At 43.0% G+C, this 19,343-nt stretch overlaps 1 protein-coding gene across 9 annotated transcripts in view; it reads right to left on the bottom strand.

Moving 5' to 3' along the window:
• The window catches only part of TESMIN (testis expressed metallothionein like protein), a 42,581-nt gene that overhangs the window by 13,399 nt on the left and 9,839 nt on the right, over positions 1 to 19,343 (bottom strand). For 8 of the 9 annotated variants that reach the window (XM_073347055.1, XM_073347052.1, XM_073347051.1 and 5 more), the window contains 5 exons: positions 11,453 to 11,570; positions 9,319 to 9,377; positions 5,782 to 5,940; positions 3,766 to 3,886; positions 1,942 to 2,018 (listed from right to left, as the gene is read on the bottom strand). In XM_073347055.1, coding sequence (XP_073203156.1) covers positions 1,942 to 2,018; positions 3,766 to 3,886; positions 5,782 to 5,940; positions 9,319 to 9,377; positions 11,453 to 11,570 — 534 coding nt within the window. The remainder of the gene's footprint in view (positions 1 to 1,941; positions 2,019 to 3,765; positions 3,887 to 5,781; positions 5,941 to 9,318; positions 9,378 to 11,452; positions 11,571 to 19,343) is intronic. The other variant, XM_073347056.1, reaches the window with a different exon arrangement.

Raw genomic sequence — 19,343 nt, 5'->3', positions numbered from 1 at the left:
AGAGGATCAGAGAAAGAAAGGCTGGGGCTCTGTTGGGAGGTTATACAGATAGAAGGAGAAAACAGGGGACCGTTGGGAAGAAGAGGATGGGAAGGAATGTAGAAGTAGAGGATACAGAAAGATATGGCAAACAAAACTGAAAATTTCTTTACACCACATTTCCAGTGTGTTTCACCCCTGACCTGCAGACACCATCTTTAGGGATAAGAGAAAACTTCAGGCGCCTTACTCCATTCAGCGCTTGGGGTTTCTCTTCTCTCTTCTTTGATATAGACACTTATCCACTAGGAATTCGACTGAGCCACAAATTCATCTGACACATTTCATGCAAATTAATATAATTCAAATCACATGTCATCAGGTAATAACTCCCAGTCACTATTGATTTGAACTCTATTTGTACTGACAGGCCAGAAATCCAGGGCTTTCTATCTTCTTATCAGACTTCTGTACCATTGTTTTATTTAAACTAACACACGGTTCTAACAACTACCCCAGTGATAATAAATAAATAACAAGGACAACAACCTGAATACTTATAAAGATTAATAACAATGAACATTTCAAGTCTTAAACCCGGGTGGGTAGAGAAGAGGGAAATCCTACTGAAGTACAACAGAGGATGCTTGCCAGAGTGCTTATGATGGCAGAAAAAATTAATGCCCAGCATATGTATTATGCATTGGGTTGTGATTGCTCCACTTCAAATTTTGACATTTTAAACAAACACTCACACATGCACACAGAAGGCAAAAGTGAATTTTAATTCCAAAACCATTTCATATTTTATATATGGTGGGAATTTCTTCCAGTTCTTTGCTCAATCCCCCAAGGTGCTGACCACCTTCAACTCTGACAGGTTTGAATGGGAGTTGAAGGATAATTGGCACCTCACAAGTGTGACTTTTCAGACTACTATGCTTAGCTCATGTTCTCTTTTCAAAGCTTCTGGATGAAGTGTTTCCTCCTTTCCAGGCAAAAATCAGGAAGTTGTGATTTCATTTACAAACAGAAACAAGTCTCTAACTCCTTGTCTGTATGGTGACACAGTCTGGACTACAGGTGTGTGATTTGTAGAGCACACTAAACTGTTGATCTCTGACTACCCTGTGTAAACTCTGCTGACATGAACTAAAAGGTACCTAGTTCGCATTGATGTAGTCCTGTTTCAGACAGGACTATGTTAACTCAGAGTAGATAATTTTTAGATCATGCAAGCCAGAAGGGTCGTCACAGGGCAGTTAGAGTGGAACACTTCAAAAAGCTCTACAAATCACACACCCATAGTCCAGATTGTGGCACTGTGTAGACAAACCCTGAAACAGTTTCCAATCATAACAGCTCATATATGGATTTGTGCTGGAAATGGCCCACCTGATGATCACTTTAGATAAGCTATTACCAGCAGGACAGTGGGGTGGGAGGAGGTATTGGTTCATATTCTCTGTGTATATATAAAGTCTGCTGCAGTTTCCACGATATGCATCTGATGAAGTGAGCTGTAGCTCACGAAAGCTTATGCTCTAATAAATTGGTTAGTCTCTAAGGTGCCACAAGTACTCCTTTTCTTTTAGCTCATATATGAACACCAAATTTAAGATCTTGATACTGTAATAATTACATTCTTTCTAAAAGGTATGTTCTTAATACTGGGACCACCTTCAGTCTTCCAAAAATGATATTGAAATCACAGGCCTCTATATATCTAACATTATTGTACACTGGATGCAGACCTAGCCAAGCGTTATACAATAACATGTACATAGCAGCTAGAAATTCTGATTTAAAGGATCTTTACATAATTTACAATGTATTGGTTACTTCCCTAAGTCAAATAAATATCCCATTTTATGAATAAATGAGAAGCTTTAAGCGAAGGAATGACAGTATATTTACTTTTTTCTTCTTCTTCTTTTTTTTTTTTTTTAAAGGCTTCCTCACCTGTTGTTCATTGAGATCCACTTTACCTGGAATTGGTAACAATTGTCCCAGCAGAGTTGTCATAGGGTTAGGCACATCTGATAAGAAAAAGTTTATATGAAGTTAATTGGATTGCTCATAGGTCATAAAGTTAAGCACACGCGCAAGTGTTTTCAGGATCAAAGCCTACACTTGTGGGAACAGGTGTGCCATTTAGCATCTTTAAACCTTTCTTTTATTAAAGAAAAAGACATTTCCTAAGTTTATCTTCCACCTCCACCTCTTTTTCACAGATTAGCTTGGAACCAAACCCATGCTTCCCCTACAATAAATATTGTTAATGGAGGGCCCAGAAGATAGCTCTCCAGAAACATTTCTTTTAACTTTGCAAAAGGGTTGCATTTTGGAATTAATGCTAAACAATTGCACACAGCCACCAAAGGCCATCACCATTTTGTCAACAAGTAAGTTGACCATTGGAGGCCTTTACTCTTTGACATTAAATGCATCAGAATATGTTTAAAAATACTCCAAATGCAAATTTTATAGCCTAAAATACCTTTACAAATAAGTAACTGACAGAAACTTCCATTGCATTTATTTTGGATTCTTATTTTACAACTTTCAAAGTCAAAAGAATGCACTTGGAGCAGAAGTATTTGCCTATGAACAAAAATTACTGCTAGAAAAATAAGGAGGAGGCCATAGCCCTAGAGAGAGTTTCTTTACATAGGTCCTAATTCAGCAATGCACTCAAGCACATGCTTAACTTGAAGTCCGTGAACAGTCCCACTCACTTTAATTCATATTAATCTTCCACACCAGTTTGAAAAAAAAAGGAATATTAGGCTCTATGAGATTGGCAAGATGAATCTTGCTTTCTGAAATTAATTTACAGATGCCTTCTTGCAGATGTTGTAAGAAAAAATCGAGCTCAGAAAAAAGCTCAAATTGGAAATTTCTGGAGTCCATCAGCCTGGGACTTTAGTGGACTTAATTTCTGGTTCTTCTAATACTGGGCCTCCCATTGCCCTCTGTTCCATACTATGAAGGTGAGTAAAATGGAAGGAAGTCTGGTCAAATGGGAGATAAAGACATATGGTTGTTCTCTGATATGGTTTCACCCTCCTCTCCTCTGGAGATACTGTGACTGTAATAGAATTTGGAATTTTAATATAAATATTTTCCTCATTTTGGATCTTTCAAATTTATCCTTGGTAAGGCCTTGTTTTTTTCTTACACTATATAAAATGTGTTGGGCATGTGCAGAATCTACTGAAGTCAATCAGGGTTGGAAATGCTCTGCATCTTGTGAAATTGAGCCTGTTAGTCATGTTTTTACAGTGCCTAACATAATGAGACCCTGATCTCAGACTGGTGCCCATTGGCACTACTGGAATACAAACAACACATAATAATAAAAACAACATGGAAGGAGACAATGGTAAGATAGCTCTTAATGCTAAATCAGTGCCCCTTCATCTGCTTTTTATTTTTGCAGAAAGAGTAACATTTGGTGGCAAGCTTCTGTAAATGCAAGTTGGTGTCATCCTTGAGAATGCATATGGCTTGGAGCAAACTGCTTCCTACTGAATGTAATCTGTTTATTAACATCATATACCAATTCACTAATTTCAGCACATCTCTTGTAGCAATCTTGTGGTCTTTTTGTGAAGTACCTAGCAGACATTGTAAAATAATAATTAATAATAATTGGTGGTAGCCACATTAGTCCTGGCTCATCTCAGCACCACTGTTGCTTAGAAACACAAACACATAGTTACATGTTAATTATTTGTGGCATAATATCTGACACATTATTTAAAATTTTCATTTTCTTTGTACCTGACTGAAGATAATTATGTTGGTTTTGATACTGGGGAACCAGATGAACTGTTTTTAGTTCTCTTGTGCCAGAATTGTTTATACAGAGTATTTGAGTACCTCCTTTCAACTGGCAGATCACCTGAAATACATCATAAATTATTAGTTTTCATCTAAGAGATAGTCATTCTAGGCCAGGGGTTGGAAACCTTTCAGAAGTGGTGTGCGGAGTCTTCATTTATTCACTCTAATTTAAGGTTTCGCGTGCCAGTAATACATTTTAATGTTTTTAGAAGGTCTCTCTCTCTAAGTCTATATTATGTAACTAACTATTGTTGTATGTCAAGTAAACAAGGTTTTTAAAATGTCTAAGAAGCTTCATTTAAAATTAAATTAAAATGCAGATCTTATCAGTTTAGTGCAGTGGTTTTTAACCGGGGGTGCGAGATGCCCTTTCTGGGGGTGCGAGACCTGCGAGATTTTTTTAGAAGGTAAATCATCGAAAACACAAATTAAGCACAGGCACATAAGTACAACTACTTTGTTTCATCAAACCTATGTATTTATTAACATTATACATTTTTTAACGATTACTGTAATATACAAACAGAGTTTTAAAGTTTTTAAGCTAACTGTAGTGTAATTTTTGATAAGGGGTGAAAGAACATATTTTGAGAACTTCAGACCATCAGCGGGCTGAGCAGGGCCAGATGTAGTGTATTAAATTGCTTTCCATAGGAATGTGCTACTTACGGTTTATGGCTGCCAGTCCTGATGCTCTGAGTGGCATGGTAAGGGGACAGGAAACAGGGGTGGTTGGATAGGCATGGGAGTCCCGGGGAGCCTGTCATGGGTTATGGGTGTGGATAGGGGTCAGGGCACAGGGAGCATGGGGGCTTGGATCGGGGGGTGGGGTCCCAGAGGGGACAGATAGGGGTGGGGGGTCCTGGGAGGGGGCGGTCAGGAGACAAGAAGCGGGGGGGTTGGATGCGTGGAGGGTTCTGAGGGGGGCAGAGGGTCCCGAGAGGGGGTGGTCAGGGGACAAGGAATACAGGGGGTTGGATGGGTCAGAGGTTATGGGGGGGCAGTCAGGGGGCGGGAAGTGGGAGGAGGCGGATGGGGGCGCACTGTTTGGAGAGGCACAGCCTTCCCTACCCTGGTGTAGTGTATTAAATTTCTCCCTGTAGGAATGTGCTACTTATGGTGTAATACTTATGGCTGCCAGTCCTGGTGCTTCAAAAGTAGCACATTCCTATGGGGAGAAACTTAATACACTGCACCAGCGGACAGAACCCCAGACCAGCGGCGGCCTGAGCGGCTTAGCCCGCCGCCAGTCTGGGGTTCCGTCCGCTGGCCCCGCTCAGCCCGCTGCCAGCCTGGGGTTCCATTCACCCAGGCTGGCAGCGGGCTGAGTGGGGACGGCGGCCGGGACCCCAGCTAGCAGCAGCATGCCAGTAAAAATTGGCTCGTGTGCCGCCTTTGGCACGCGTGCCGCAGGTTGCCAACCCCTGTTCTAGGCAGATAGATACAAAGGTTTTCATAAGAATACCTATCTGTCTGATTGCAGAATGCCGTTGAATGGCTATGCTGCTGCTCCTCATCTCAGGCGGGAAGGATTCATAGCTTTCTAGACTCCCCAACCATGGAACTTCCCAAGACACATTCCAATTACTAGTGCTGTGTTTAGGATTTGTCCCGCAAGACAGAAATATGGCTCTGCAATGGTGTTTCATTTTGTTCACTCAACTATAACTATAGAGCAAGCATCTCTTTTTGGATGTAGCCAACGCCACAGCTTGCTTTGTTTCTAATGTTATATCGTAAATACAGACAAAATATAGTATAATTAAATATAGGCTCCTGGATCATTAGTTCTGTGGAACAGGGACTGCCTTCTCATTACTTGTCTGTGTAGCACCCACATAGGGGTGCCCTGATTGGGACTTCTAGACTACTCTAATGCAAATAAATAAGCAAACAAACAAACATAATTTCCTTCAATGTGTACTGTTCCTGTCAGTTTCAGGCAGAAATTACCACTGGATTGGAATCTTTTCTGTGTGAACAGCTGGGGTCCTCCATTACGTTTTGTGTAGTCAGTAACTTGCAGCTGGTTTCTCCTGCCTTTGAATTCTGAAAAACTGCTTCCTTTTGGTTATTAGCCATATTACTAACAATTGCCTCTCTTACTTCCGCCTGAAAAAAATAAATAGTTTCACATCTTAAAAAGAATACTTTAAATGCTACTTTAAATTGCAGTGCCAATAGGACAGGAGATGAAAATTTATAGCTGCATAAACAATGCATTTTAAAGCAAAAACTGTATTCAAACCTAATTTGGAAAATAGCTAGTTCTAACTGTCACAGCTTAGGCTGAATGATTTTCATTTAATATTCAAATGAAAATACTGATGTAAGCAGAGTCAGAGTGAGCTCTACCCTGACATCTGGTGGTGAGCTGTGGAAAAGGACTTCAGGGGCTGATCTTGTTTGCATGAGCACACCCACCCTGCCTAAGACAATGGACTGCCTGCCCAAATGGTCACTTTGGCTTCTGTGGGATCCCAAGTCTCTTTGTTATTGGGGCAGGAGTAATAAAGCATTGTTATCCTGGTTATGTGAATCAAGGACCGTAAAACTGTACTTGGCATTTTATGATGGAGGGACTCGTCAACCAAGCAGCACTCGCTAGGCAAGAGACATGGGTTCCAAAACCAGTGAATTGAGAGAGGTTGGGGACAGGTATGTGTACGTGGCAGTGTGGGCCCTAAACACCACTTTGATCCTTCCTCTCTCCACCGTGTATCACAGACCTAATTTTGACTCCATTAGGAGTCTTGTTACATGCTGCAGAGCTGAAATCACTGATAGCTAGGTCTAAGTATTGGACCGATTTTGGTCTCGTGGTGCACCAGCACTAAGGCTCCCCTACTACTAGCTAAACTCATTGAGAGCTGAAGTCACTGAAGAGCTGAAGTTACTAAGAGCTGAGATCACTGAGAGCTGTGTTAAGTGGGGGAGGGGCCTGAAGACAAGTTGGTGAGTGGCTAGCAGGACGGCTAGTGGAGGGGAGCAGAGCAGATAGCAGGGCGGCTGGCGGAGCAGAGCAGACAGCAGGACAGCGAGCAGAGTGTATAGCAGAGTGGCTGGCGGAGTGGAGCAGACAGCAGGACAGCGAGCGGAGCGGATAGCACGGCAGCTGGTGGAGAGGTGCAGCTGGCGGTGAAGACTGCAGCAGAACCCCATGGAGAGGTGTGGCACTTGGCCGTCACCCCAAGCAGCGGAGCATGTAGGATGTCCCCCCTCCCATACCTCCCTCCACCTTCACCCAGGCTGGTAGGTAAACTCTGCAGATGAACCTCTGAACTCTGGGACTGCACTGACCAAGGTCAGAAACTATGGGTGGGGTGACTGTTGGGTTGCTGGACTTAAGACCCTGAGGGGAAAAGGACTCTGCCAAACTTCCTTGGGGGTGGGTCATTTGCTCATGGTTTGTGTTATGAATCCTGTTGGTGGTGTTTCCCTCCTTTATTAAAAGGCTTTTGCTACACTCAGACTCCGTGCTTGCGAGAGGGGACGTATTATCTCTTAGAGGTGCTCAGGGGGGTGGTATGTAATTGTCCCAGGTCACTGGGTGAGGGCTCAAGCCGGTTTTGCCTTGTGTTAGTAAAACGGAACCCCTAGATACTGAATCCGGCCCTTGTTGCTGCCAACTCTGACGGGCAGAAGGGTTATACTTCTAAAGAATAACAATGGGTAATGCACAAAGATATATTCTACAGTAACAAAGACGTTCCCTCCCTTCCTATACTGGCAATCATCAGCTCAGTTCCATACTGCACTGGAGAAGCTAAGAAACTGCTTTAGCAACTAATGTGAAACACATGAATTAGTCATAAAATACACAACTTGAGTCCTATGGACCCAAGGGATTTAATTTAATTAACAACTGAGCAATGACTTCAGGACTGGGTGAGGGATAGCTCAGTGGTTTGAGCATTGGCCTGCTAAACCCAGGGTTGTGAGCTCAATCCTTGAGGGGGCCATTTAGGGATCTGGAGCAAAAATTGGGGATTGGTCCTGCTTTGAGCAGGAGGTTGGACTAGATGACCTCCTGAGGTCCCTTCCAACCCTGATATTCTATGACTGGGACCTAACAGTTTAAGCAGCATTCCCATACTATGACATTTGTCACAGTGGTCAGTGACTAAACTTTGGTGGCACTCTTCTTCAAATGGGAATTGCCACACCTTTGCTCATTGGCAACACTATCCACCATAAAGCATTTGTCAAGCTGGTACATGGAAGAACTGTAGTACCCACTACAAAATGATCAAACCTCTGAATAAACCCCTGATTCATTCAATGCACACACTAAAGCACTCACCAGGAACCCTGGCACACCTTGTCCATGACAGTGTTCTAGGGGTGTCTAGCAAAAAGTTCTCCAACCTGGAATTTCTTTGTTTTTATGGTTTGTCTTTTATAAATCTAGGAAATTACATTTAAAAAACCCAAACACAGTAAGAGAATGTTAGGGTTGCAAAGTGAAGCACTCCAACACTAGGAATTGCCAGTATTATAGTTGTACCCCAGTCTTAACTCTGCCCCTTTGTATGCACGCAACGTAATACAGGCTCAGATGCTAAGTGACAGCTGAGGGGTTTTTGGCATAGCTCAGGATGGGAAGGTAGCCACAAGCCACATTTGTATTCTCTGACTGTACAGGGATGACTGGCCACAATCCATGTGACTGCCTGAGGCAAAGGGGTAGCATAGAAGCTACTACACCATCCAAGATCCCCCTGGGCTGGGGAAATCCTTTGGGGGCAGGCATGGCAGCTATAGTGCATTACATTATCAAATAAAAGGCATCTGCAAGACTAGTGTCTCTTTCGGGCCCTGATTTAGCAAAGCCTCATTGGGTACATCCATGTCGCCTGCAGACTGCCCGCAGAAGCAAGTCTCCCAGCCCAGGATGAGACACTTGGGGATTGGAGCTTGTGCTAGTGATCTAAAAAGAACTGTGTAGGCAGTGCTTTGAAGTTGAGGCTTGGGTTGGAACTCAGGCTCTGAAGCCTACCCTCTTCCTTAGGCTTCAGAGCCTGAGCTCCAGCCCAAACCATGATATCTACACAGCTACTTTCAATGCAGTAGTGCAAGCTCCACTAACCTGAGTCTGTCAACCCAGAAATACCCATTCTCTTCAATGACAGCTGCTGGTCCTCAGCACTTCTGAAAATCAGCCACTTACTTAGGTGCTTAGCAGCCTGATCCAAAACCCACTGAAGTCAATCAGAGTCTTTCCATTGACTTCAGTGGGTTTTAGATTAGCCCCTAAATGAGGATTTAGGAGCCTAACTTTACAGCCAAGATTTTCAAAAATGGATGTCTAATGTTCTCTTTTTTCTGTTGTATGTGGAATATGTAGGACTGCATTTGAAAAAACATTTTACCCTTTGGCAGTTTATGTGATTTCCATTTTCAATTTCTACAATATTTTGCCTGTAAGATCAAAAACAAAGAACAAAAGCTTTCAGAAAAATAATAATAACATCCTAAATTCATACTTACAAGTTCATCACAGACAGGAGCACTAGTCTGAGGTAAAGTGCTGACCTCACTGCAAGGTTCTGTCACACAAAATGGAGGGGTTTTTTTTTAACAAACAATGAGGACAATGGCAAACATTAGGAGATCTTTTATACTATAGGTCTGAGGAAAAAAAGATTTGGACATCACAGGATTGCGTAGGACACTGACAAAAATTAAAACAAGCACTCTGAAAGTGCAGCCCGGCTTGCGTAAAAATATTGAATGTTCTCCTATAACAGACTTCCTGTCAGGAATGTTGGGAAAAGAGACCCCAATATTGAGCCAGCCTGATGTTTCTCAAAACAGCTGGGAAAAATTATACATTTCTCAGCGATGTTATGTTAATAAAGGCTAATGATGTGCAACTTGCCACTGGAGGGATTCTAATACCTGATCACATGACAAATGGCTATGAGATACCTCATACATTAGAAGAACCAACTGGAGAACATGCTTTGTGGTCTGGCACCCATATAAAGGCAGCTTTGACTTTTTGGCACTGGCTCATGCTACGACTGATGCAGAGCAGCATAATCGCAGGAGGAGCTCCAAAAGGCAACATTCTTCAAGGATGCACAATCCCTCTGTAGGGAGCACACCCCCGGCATCACTACTTAGGAAGATGCAGCATGATCCCTTCTGCATATCTGTCCAGCTCTGTATATCCGGCTTTACTCCTGTCTCTTCCCTCACCCCTTTGGCTAGTAAGCAAGGAATACTGTTGCACACAGGGAGTGCAACTGTGCATGGCCTCTATGCAATGGTGTCAGGCTCCTTTTGCCCATCTCCACCACCTCTCCTTCCCTTGTACAACTGTGTATGGACAGGGCGCAAAGTGGCCATTACTGAGCTCCTGAGACGAGAGCTCATGCCTACCTACTTGAACCTGAGCAATATCTTTTCAAAGGACCAAGGAGAAAGCTATCCTTTAATTGAACTTTATATCTTTTCAAAATAACCAGTGAGCTACGATAATTTTTTCAAACACATACTCTATCAAACTTCTTCAGCTTCCTTATGGACATCAAAGTAAAAAGAGGTACATGGGTAGAAACAATACTTCCTAGAAATTAAAAACAATTTCCTTTCAACCTCCATGATGTAAAGCCCACATTATCACATAGCAAGATCAAAGGTCACAAAGCTAGCCTGCAATCAGAAATTAGAACACTGGGGAACAATTCAGAGGATTGGTGATGGTATATCATACTTCTTACCTTTCAGTAACTGGTTCAAATTTGGGCCTTGTGAGTAATGACAAAAAATAATTCCCATTTAATAGCTGTTCAGTGGCTTATATCAAATGAGCTTGTGATTGCAGTTTTATTTCTAATGTGTAAGCATCCACATTACAAATCTCCAATTACAAGTGGCACTCACTGCTGGCAGACTCAGCAGAGAGGTCAAGATCTAAAATAACCTGAAGACTGATAATCTCCCTAACTAAGACAGGTCATGGGCAATAAACAAAAATTCACGGAAGCTGTGACCTGTCTGTGACTTTTGCTGCTGCGGCTCCATGGTTTCCCCTACCACCATGGTGGCTGGGTGCTGTGGGGTTCCTCCTCTGCATGTGGCAGCTGGAAGCTACAGAGGGGCCCCCCTCCACCAACGGTGGCTGTGGGCTGCAGGGTGACCATATTTCCCAAAGAGAAAACTGGATGCCCTCAGCCACTTGCCAAAGGCACCCTCTACCCACCCTCCTGCGCGAGGCTGTCACCCACTGCTGGAACCCTGACGAGGGCCCCTACAGGAGGCTGTCACCTGTCACTGGAACTGTGCAGGGGGCCCCTGGGGCTGAAGCAGAGAATGTTATAGAGGTCTCTGGAAGTCACGGATTCCGTGACTTCCATGACCTCTGTGACATAAACATAGCCTTATGCATGGATAAATAGAAGACTTTCATCTCAATCCCATCACACTTTAATAAGTGCTAACAAAAAATTCACTTAGAGGAGAAAAACAAACTAGAAATCTGAACAGTCATGCACACACAGGCACAAAGAGAAACTTCTATATACAGGGACAGTCAATCATTTATACTGTCAGTTGTAGATGGAAGACCAAATTAAAAAAATCAAACTCACAGTAGGCGACTTCTTCAAACACTTACCATCGGAGCTATTTGGCAAGGCTTGTGACTGTACACAACTATTAAGCATTCCTTTGAATTGGTCATAACAAATACAATTATTCGCACCAGTAACTGGATCTAGTAGCGGTCTGAATACCTAGAGAAAGAGAATAGTTTTCTTTCATTCCTTTCTTTAACTTCAACACACTTATAGAAAAATGTAGCTATTTGATTTCAATTGTGAAAAATCATAGCCATTTAGTTCAAAGTTTAAGAGAAGGTTGCTCAGCTTGTGCAGTAATTGAGGTTCTTCGAGATGTGTGTCCCTGTGGGTGCTCCACTTCAGGTGTCGGTGCATCCCAGTGCCATCGATCGGAGATCTTCAGTAGCAGTGTCTAGTCAGGGTGCGCATGCGCAGTAGCAGTCTTGAGGTGCCACTGGTGCCTCATCTAGCATGCTCACGCCCCGACCCTTTCAGTTGCTTTCTCTACCGTGGAGTGTTTAGCTCGTACTCCGAAATAGAGGGGAGAAGGGTCGGTAGTGGAGCACTCACAGGGATTCACACATCTCGAAGAACCTCAGTTACTGCACATGGTGAGTAAATGTCTCTTCTTCTTCAAGTGCTGTCCCTGCGGGCGCTCCACTTCAGGTGAATGTAGAGCACTGCCCTCATGAGGATGGAAAGGACTTAGGAGTTCAGTTTGTTGCTGAGGCTAGTACAGTGAGGCTGAGTCTTGTGTCTGAGCTTGAACCAAAAGTAATTGCATCGTGGTTCGTGAATGTGTGTTAAGAGGCCCGACACTCTGATGGAACCTTTAGAAACGGTGTGGCAAACGTAGACATCAGATGTCTAGAATGGGCACATTGTGTAGGAATGCTATGGAGGTAGATGAGGCTCCTGTTGAGTGGGTTCTGATGCCCGGAGGGGCTTCAGTGTTGTATAGCACATATGGACACAGCTAGATATGAATTTAGATAATCTTTGCGTAGATATGGCAGAGCCCTCTGATCGTTCTGTTGTTGACACAAAAAGTCGAGGTGATTTCCGGAGGGGCTTCGTTCTCGCCAGATAAAATGCTAATCCAATGTGTACAGGACAGTCTCTTGAGTGTTAGTGAGTGGTTTTGGATGAAATGTAGGTAAGTGAATCAGTTGGTTGAGATGGAACAAGGACAATATTTTGGGCATAAACTAAGGATGCGTTCTAAGTGTCACTTTATCCTTGAAGAATATTGTATATTGCAGGTGAGCCATGAGAGCCCCTATTTCACTGACTCTTCACACCAATCTAATGGTGACCAGGAATGCCACTTTCATAGATAAGTGAAGTGATGACCATGTGGCTAAGGGTTCAAATGGGGCTATGGTTAGACTTCTGAGTAGATTTAAGACCCATGCTGGTGTGGGTTCTCAGATGTCTGGGTACATGTTCTGTATGCCCGCGAGAAACTGCTTAGTAATCGGGTGAGCAAATATCGAAGTCCCGTCTACCTGCTGATGGAAGGCTGTGATGGTGGCAAGATGAACTCTATGTGAACTCATAGCAAGCCCTGAGTTCTTTAGGGATAATAAATATTGCAGGATTAGTGGAAGTGGTGCCTGGCTTGCAGATATTTGTTTGTTCTGGCACCATAGGAAGAATCTTTTCCATTTTTGGAGGTAAGTAGTACGCGTGTTGTGATTCCTGCTGTTTATTAACACTTGTTTTACATGTTCTGAGCAGGTTAGTTCATCGCAGTGGAGCCATGAAGGAGCCACACCATCAGCTGAAGTTTCTCTGGGTCTGGATGGAGGACTTGACCATTGTCCTGAGAGAGAAGATTCCATAGGGGAGGGAGAGTGAACGATGTGCACATCACCATGGGTGTCAGGTAAGGGAACCATGTCGGTACTATGAGTATTATTTTGGCCCTGTCGGTTTGTATTTTAGAGGTATTGGTGGGAATGTGTATAGGAGGGGAGCGTTCCATTTGATGAGAAACACGTCCCCTAGGGATCATGCCCCTAGTCCTGCTTGTGAGCAAAGCTTTGGGCATTTCTTGTTTACTGATTTCATGAACAGCTCTATGTGTGGGGATCCCCATACGTGAAATATGTGTTGTGTTATTTCATCATTCAGTTCCCATTCGTGCTCTTGGGAAAACTGTCTGCTTAATGTGTCCGCCATCATGTTCAGTTGACCCGGGAGGTATGCTGCTGTAATAGCAATGTGTTTTATGCACCAGTTCCATAGTTTTAAGGCATCTGTGCATAAGGAGTGGGAACATATTCCACCCTGTCGCTTTATGTAGAACATACACACAATGTTGTCCGTCAGGACCCTTATTGTTTTGCCTCATATAAGAGGGAGGAAATGAGGGCATATGTTGTGGAACATGCATAATTCAAGCAGGGTTCATGTGTAAATGTGTTTCCGTGGGGGACAACTTTCCTTGGATTGTATGTTGGTTTAGGTGAGCTCCCCATGCGATCAGTGAAGCATCTGTTGTGATTTGTCTGGATGATGGATCCTGTTGAAACGGGATGCCTGAGCAAACATTTATTGGGTTTGTCCACTATCCTAGTGAATGTAGAACCTCTGGAGTCGGTGCAAGTCTTTTGTTTAGGCTGTGCTTTCGTGGAATATATACCGAGCTCCGCCATCCTCAAAGGCAGCGCGTGTAGAGTCTGGTGTGTTTTACAAAGAAAGTGGTGGCAGCCATATGTCCCAAGAGTTGTAGGCAGGTGTGTGCAGACACCCATGGGAGATCATATGAGGGAGATCATTGCTGTGAATCCGGGCATTGGAGTGATGCTTTAGCCTCCACTGAGTCCAGGTGCACTCCTATGAAGTCCAATCATTGTACTGGAGTTAGGATAGATTTCTTTTCATTGATTTGTAGCACTAGGGAGTGAAAAAGAGGGATGGTTTGTCTAGTAATGCATAATGTTTCTGTCAGGGTAGGGCCTTTTAGCAGGCAATCATCTAAGTATGGGAATATCAATATTCCCTGTCTGCACAAATGAGCAGCTACCACCGCTAGGATTTTGGTAAACACAATTGGAGCTGTCAACACTCTGAATGGCAGTATTCTGTATTGGAAGTGATCTTGTCCCACTGTGAATTATAGGAATTCTCTGTGAGCGTGATGGATGGTAATGTGAAAATAAGCATCTTGCAGGTTCAAAGTTTAGAGCCAGTCACCCTCTTCCAGCACAGGGATGATAGAGTTCAGTATGACCATTTTGAATCTGTGGGTACAGACAAATTTGTTGAGTTTTCTGAGATCTAGTATGAGTTGCCAACCTCCGTTTTTTTTTAGAGTCAGGAAATAATGAGAATAAAATCCCTTCCTTCTGTGTTGTGTTGGAACTTGTTCCACGGCCTCTAGTTGTAGAAGGTGATGTACTTAAGAACATAAGAATGGTCATACTGGGTCAGACCAAAGGTCCATCCAGCCCAGTATCCTGTCTACCGACAGTGGCCAATGCCAGGTGCCCCAGAGGGAGTGAACCTAACAGGTATGGATAGAGCCCTTTTTAATGTTTTTAATAAAGTAAATACTAATGGAAACTGTGTGATCATGGGAGACTTTAACTTCCCAGATATAGACTGGAGGACGAGTGCTAGTAATAATAATAGGGCTCAGATTTTCCTAGATGCGATAGCTGATGGATTCCTTCAGCAAGTAGTTGCTGAACCGACTAGAGGGGATGCCATTTTAGATTTGGTCTTGGTGAGTAATGAGGACCTCATAGAGGAAATGGTTGTAGGGGATAATCTTGGCTCAAGTGATCATGAGCTAATTCAGTTCAAACTGAATGGAAGGATTAACAAAAATAAATCTGCAACTAGGGTTTTTGATTTCAAAAGGGCTGACTTTCAAAAATTAAGGAAATTAGTTAGGGAAGTGGATTGGACTGAAGAATTTATGGGTTTAAAGGTAGAGGAGGCCTGGGATTATTTTAAATTAAAGCTGCAGAAGCTATCGGAAGCCTGCATCCCAAGAAAGGGGAAAAAATTCATAGGCAGGAGTTGTAGACCAAGCTGGATGAGCAAGCATCTTAGAGAGGTAATTAAGAAAAAGCAGAAAGCATATAGGGAGTGGAAGAAGGGAGGGATCAGTAAGGAAAGCTACCTTATTGAGGTCAGAATATGTAGGGATAAAGTGAGACAGGCTAAAAGTCAAGTAGAGTTGGACCTTGCAAAGGGAATTAAAACCAATAGTAAAAGGTTCTATAGTCATATAAATAGGAAGAAAACAAAGAAAGAAGAAGTGGGACCGCTAAAAACTGAGGATGGAGTGGAGGTCAAGGATAATCTAGGCATGGCCCAATATCTAAACAAATACTTTGCCTCAGTCTTTAATAAGACTAAAGAGGATCTTAGGGATAATGGTAGCATGTTAAATGGGAATGAGGATATGGAGGTAGACATCACCATATCTGAGGTAGAAGCGAAACTCAAACAGCTTAATGGGACTAAATCGGGGGGCCCAGATAATCTTCATCCAAGAATATTAAAAGAATTGGCACAAGAAATTGCAAGCCCATTAGCAAGAATTTTTAATGAATCTGTAAACTCAGGGGTTGTACCGTATGATTGGAGAATTGCTAACATAGTTCCTATTTTTAAGAAAGGGAAAAAAAGTGATCCAAGTAATTATAGGCCTGTTAGTTTGACATCTGTAGTATGCAAGGTCTTGGAAAAAATTTTGAAGGAGAAGGTAGTTAAGGACATTGAAGTCAATGGTAAATGGGACAAAATACAACATGGTTTTACAAAAGGTAGATCGTGCCAAACCAACCTGATCTCCTTCTTTGAGAGAGTAACAGATTTTTTAGATAAAGGAAACGCAGTGGATCTAATTTACTTAGATTTTAGTAAGGCGTTTGATACTGTGCCACATGGGGAATTATTAGTTAAATTGGATAAGATGGGCATCAATAGGAAAATTGAAAGGTGGATAGGGAATTGGTTAAAGGGGAGACTACAACGGGTCCTACTGAAAGGTGAACTGTCAAGTTGGAGGGAGGTTACCAGTGGAGTTCCTCAAGGATCAGTTTTGGGACCAATCTTATTTAATCTTTTTATTACTGACCTGGGCACAAAAAGTGGGAGTGTGCTAATAAAGTTTGCAGATGATACAAAGCTGGGAGGTATTGCTAATTTAGAGAAGGACAGGGATACCCTACAGGAGGATCTGGATGACCTTGTAAACTGGAGTAATAGGAATAGGATGAAATTTAATAGTGAGAAGTGTAAGGTCATGCATTTAGGGATTAATAACAAGAATTTTAGTTATAAGCTAGGGACACATCAACTAGAAGTAACGGAGGAGGAAAAGGACCTTGGAGTATTGGTTGATCATAGGATGACTATGAGCTGCCAATGTGATATGGCTGTGAAAAAAGCTAATGTCGTCTTGGGATGCATCAAGAGAGGTATTTCCAGTAGGGATAAGGAGGTTTTAGTACCGTTATATAAGGCACTGGTGAGACCTCACCTGGAATACTGTGTGTAATTCTGGTCTCCCATGTTTAAGAAGGATGAATTCAAACTGGAACAGGTACAGAGAAGGGCTACTAGGATGATCCGAGGAATGGAAAACTTGTCTTATGAAAGGAGACTTAGGGAGCTTGGCTTGTTTAGCCTAACTAAAAGAAGGTTGAGGGGAGATATGATTGCTCTCTATAAATATATCAGAGGGATAAATACCAGAGAGGGAGAGGAATTATTTAAACTCAGTACCAATGTGGACACAAGAACAAATGGATATAAACTGGCCACTAGGAAATTTAGATTAGAAATTAGACGAAGGTTTCTAACCATCAGAGGAGTGAAGTTTTGGAATAGCCTTCCGAGGGAAGTAGTGGGGGCAAAAGATCTATCTTGCTTTAAGATTAAACTCGATAAGTTTATGGTGGAGATGGTATGATGGGATAACATGGTTTTGGTAATTAAATATTCATGGTAAATAGGCCCAATGGCCTGTGATGGGTTTTTAGATGGGGTAAGATCCAAGTTACCCGGGAAAGAATTTTCTGTAGTATCTGGCTGATGAATCTTGCCCATATGCTCAGGGTTTAGCTGATCGCCATATTTGGGGTCGGGAAGGAATTTTCCTCCAGGGCAGATTGGAAGGCCCTGGAGGTTTTTCGCCTTCCTCTGTAGCATGGGGCACGGGTCACTTGCTGGAGGATTCTCTGCTCCTTGAGGTCTTCAAACTACAATTTGAGGACTTCAATAGCACAGATATAGGTGTGAGGTCTTTTTTAGGAGTGGTGGGTGAAATTCTGTGGCCTGCATTGTGCAGGAGGTCAGACTAGATGATCATAATGGTCCCTTCTGGCCTAAATATCTATGAATCTATGAATCTAGGTAATGGTCAAGTGATCTCTCTCCTGCCATCCATCTCCACCCTTTCTTATGTTCTTACTTCTTGTCTCAAGAAGCTCAAGATGCTTGTGAGAGGGTCCCTGAAGAGAAATGGGGAAGAGGGGGTGGGTAGGTGGGATGGAAGTAAAGGGGATGGTATAACTCGTGTGAATGATCTCTAAAACCCAATGGTCCGTGGTGATAGAGGCCCACGTATGGTAAAATGGTCGAAGCCAATGACCAAAGTTTTGGATTGTTTGTTCTATTGGCGCTGATGGTCGGGGGAGGTCGGTTAGACCCTCGACCAACATTTCAAAATTGTGTCTTGTCTGGTGGTGCTTGAGACGTCGCAGCCTGAGATTGGGTAAGGCAACATCTCTGTGGTCTGTGCCCTTGTCTTTGATTGTTGTATGGTCTCTGCTGGCGCTGAGATGCGCTGTCTCTGTTATGATTGTAAGGCTGGTATCTGCATCTCCTGTTAGGGTGTGTGTAGATCCTGAGGGTCCTCAGTGTGGCCTTCACGGAATGGAGGACCTCATCCATTTTAGCGGAGAAGAGCTTGTCCCTGTCGAGGGAAACGTTCTCTACCTTGGTCTGGAGTTCCCTTGGGATATTAGATGAGTGGGATAACATGTTTTTGGTAATTAAATATTCAGAAATAGGCCCAATGGCCTGTGATGGGCTATTAGATGGGGTGAGATCTGAGTTACCCAGGAAAGAATTTTCTGTAGTATCTGGCTGATGAATCTTGCCTATATGCTCAGGGTTTAGCTGATCGCCATATTTGGGGTCGGGAAGGAATTTTCCTCCAGGGCAGACTGGAAGAGGCCCTGGAGGTTTTTTGCCTTCCTCTGTAGCATGGGGCACGGGTCACTTGCTGGAGGATTCTCTGCTCCTTGAAGTCTTTAAACTACGATTTGAGGACTTCAATAGCACAGATATAGGTGTGAGGTTTTTTTTGTAGGAGTGGTGGGTGAAATTCTGTGGCCTGCGTTGTGCAGGAGGTCAGACTAGATGATCATAATGGTCCCTTTTGACCCAAATATCTATGAATCTATGAGTGCAACCAGGATGTTCTGTGCATGACAATAGCTGTCGCCGTCATGCATGCTGCTGTGTCCACCATGTCGAGGGATGTCTGGAGTGCTGTTCTAGCAATAAGTTGTTCCTCATTGACAATGGCATGGAATTGGTCTCTTTTTTCCTCTGGAATTTCCTGGATGAAATCGTTCAGTTTTATATAATTATCACAATTGTAGTTGGCGACTAATAGCGTGTAATTGGCTGTGTGGAATTGAAGAGTCACAGAAGAGTAAACTTTTTGCCCCAAGAAGTCTAGTCTCTTCCAATCCTTGTCTTGTGGTGTGGATTTGAATTGAGGATATTTGCCCCACTGGTTGACCGCATCCACCACTAAGGAGTTAGGCTGTGTGTGTGAAAAAAGGAAGTCCATGACTTTATTTGATACATAGTATTTCCTGTCCATATGCTTATTGGTTGGGGGGATGATGGCAGGTGTTTGCCACACTGTTTCTAAAGGTTCAATGAGAGTGGCATTTATGGGCAAAGCTA

This window comes from Lepidochelys kempii, chromosome 6 (genome assembly GCF_965140265.1).
Source record: "Lepidochelys kempii isolate rLepKem1 chromosome 6, rLepKem1.hap2, whole genome shotgun sequence".
Lineage (NCBI taxonomy): Eukaryota > Metazoa > Chordata > Testudines > Cheloniidae > Lepidochelys > Lepidochelys kempii.
Note: the sequence above shows the minus strand (reverse complement) of the source record. Positions and strands in the feature narration are given on the sequence as shown.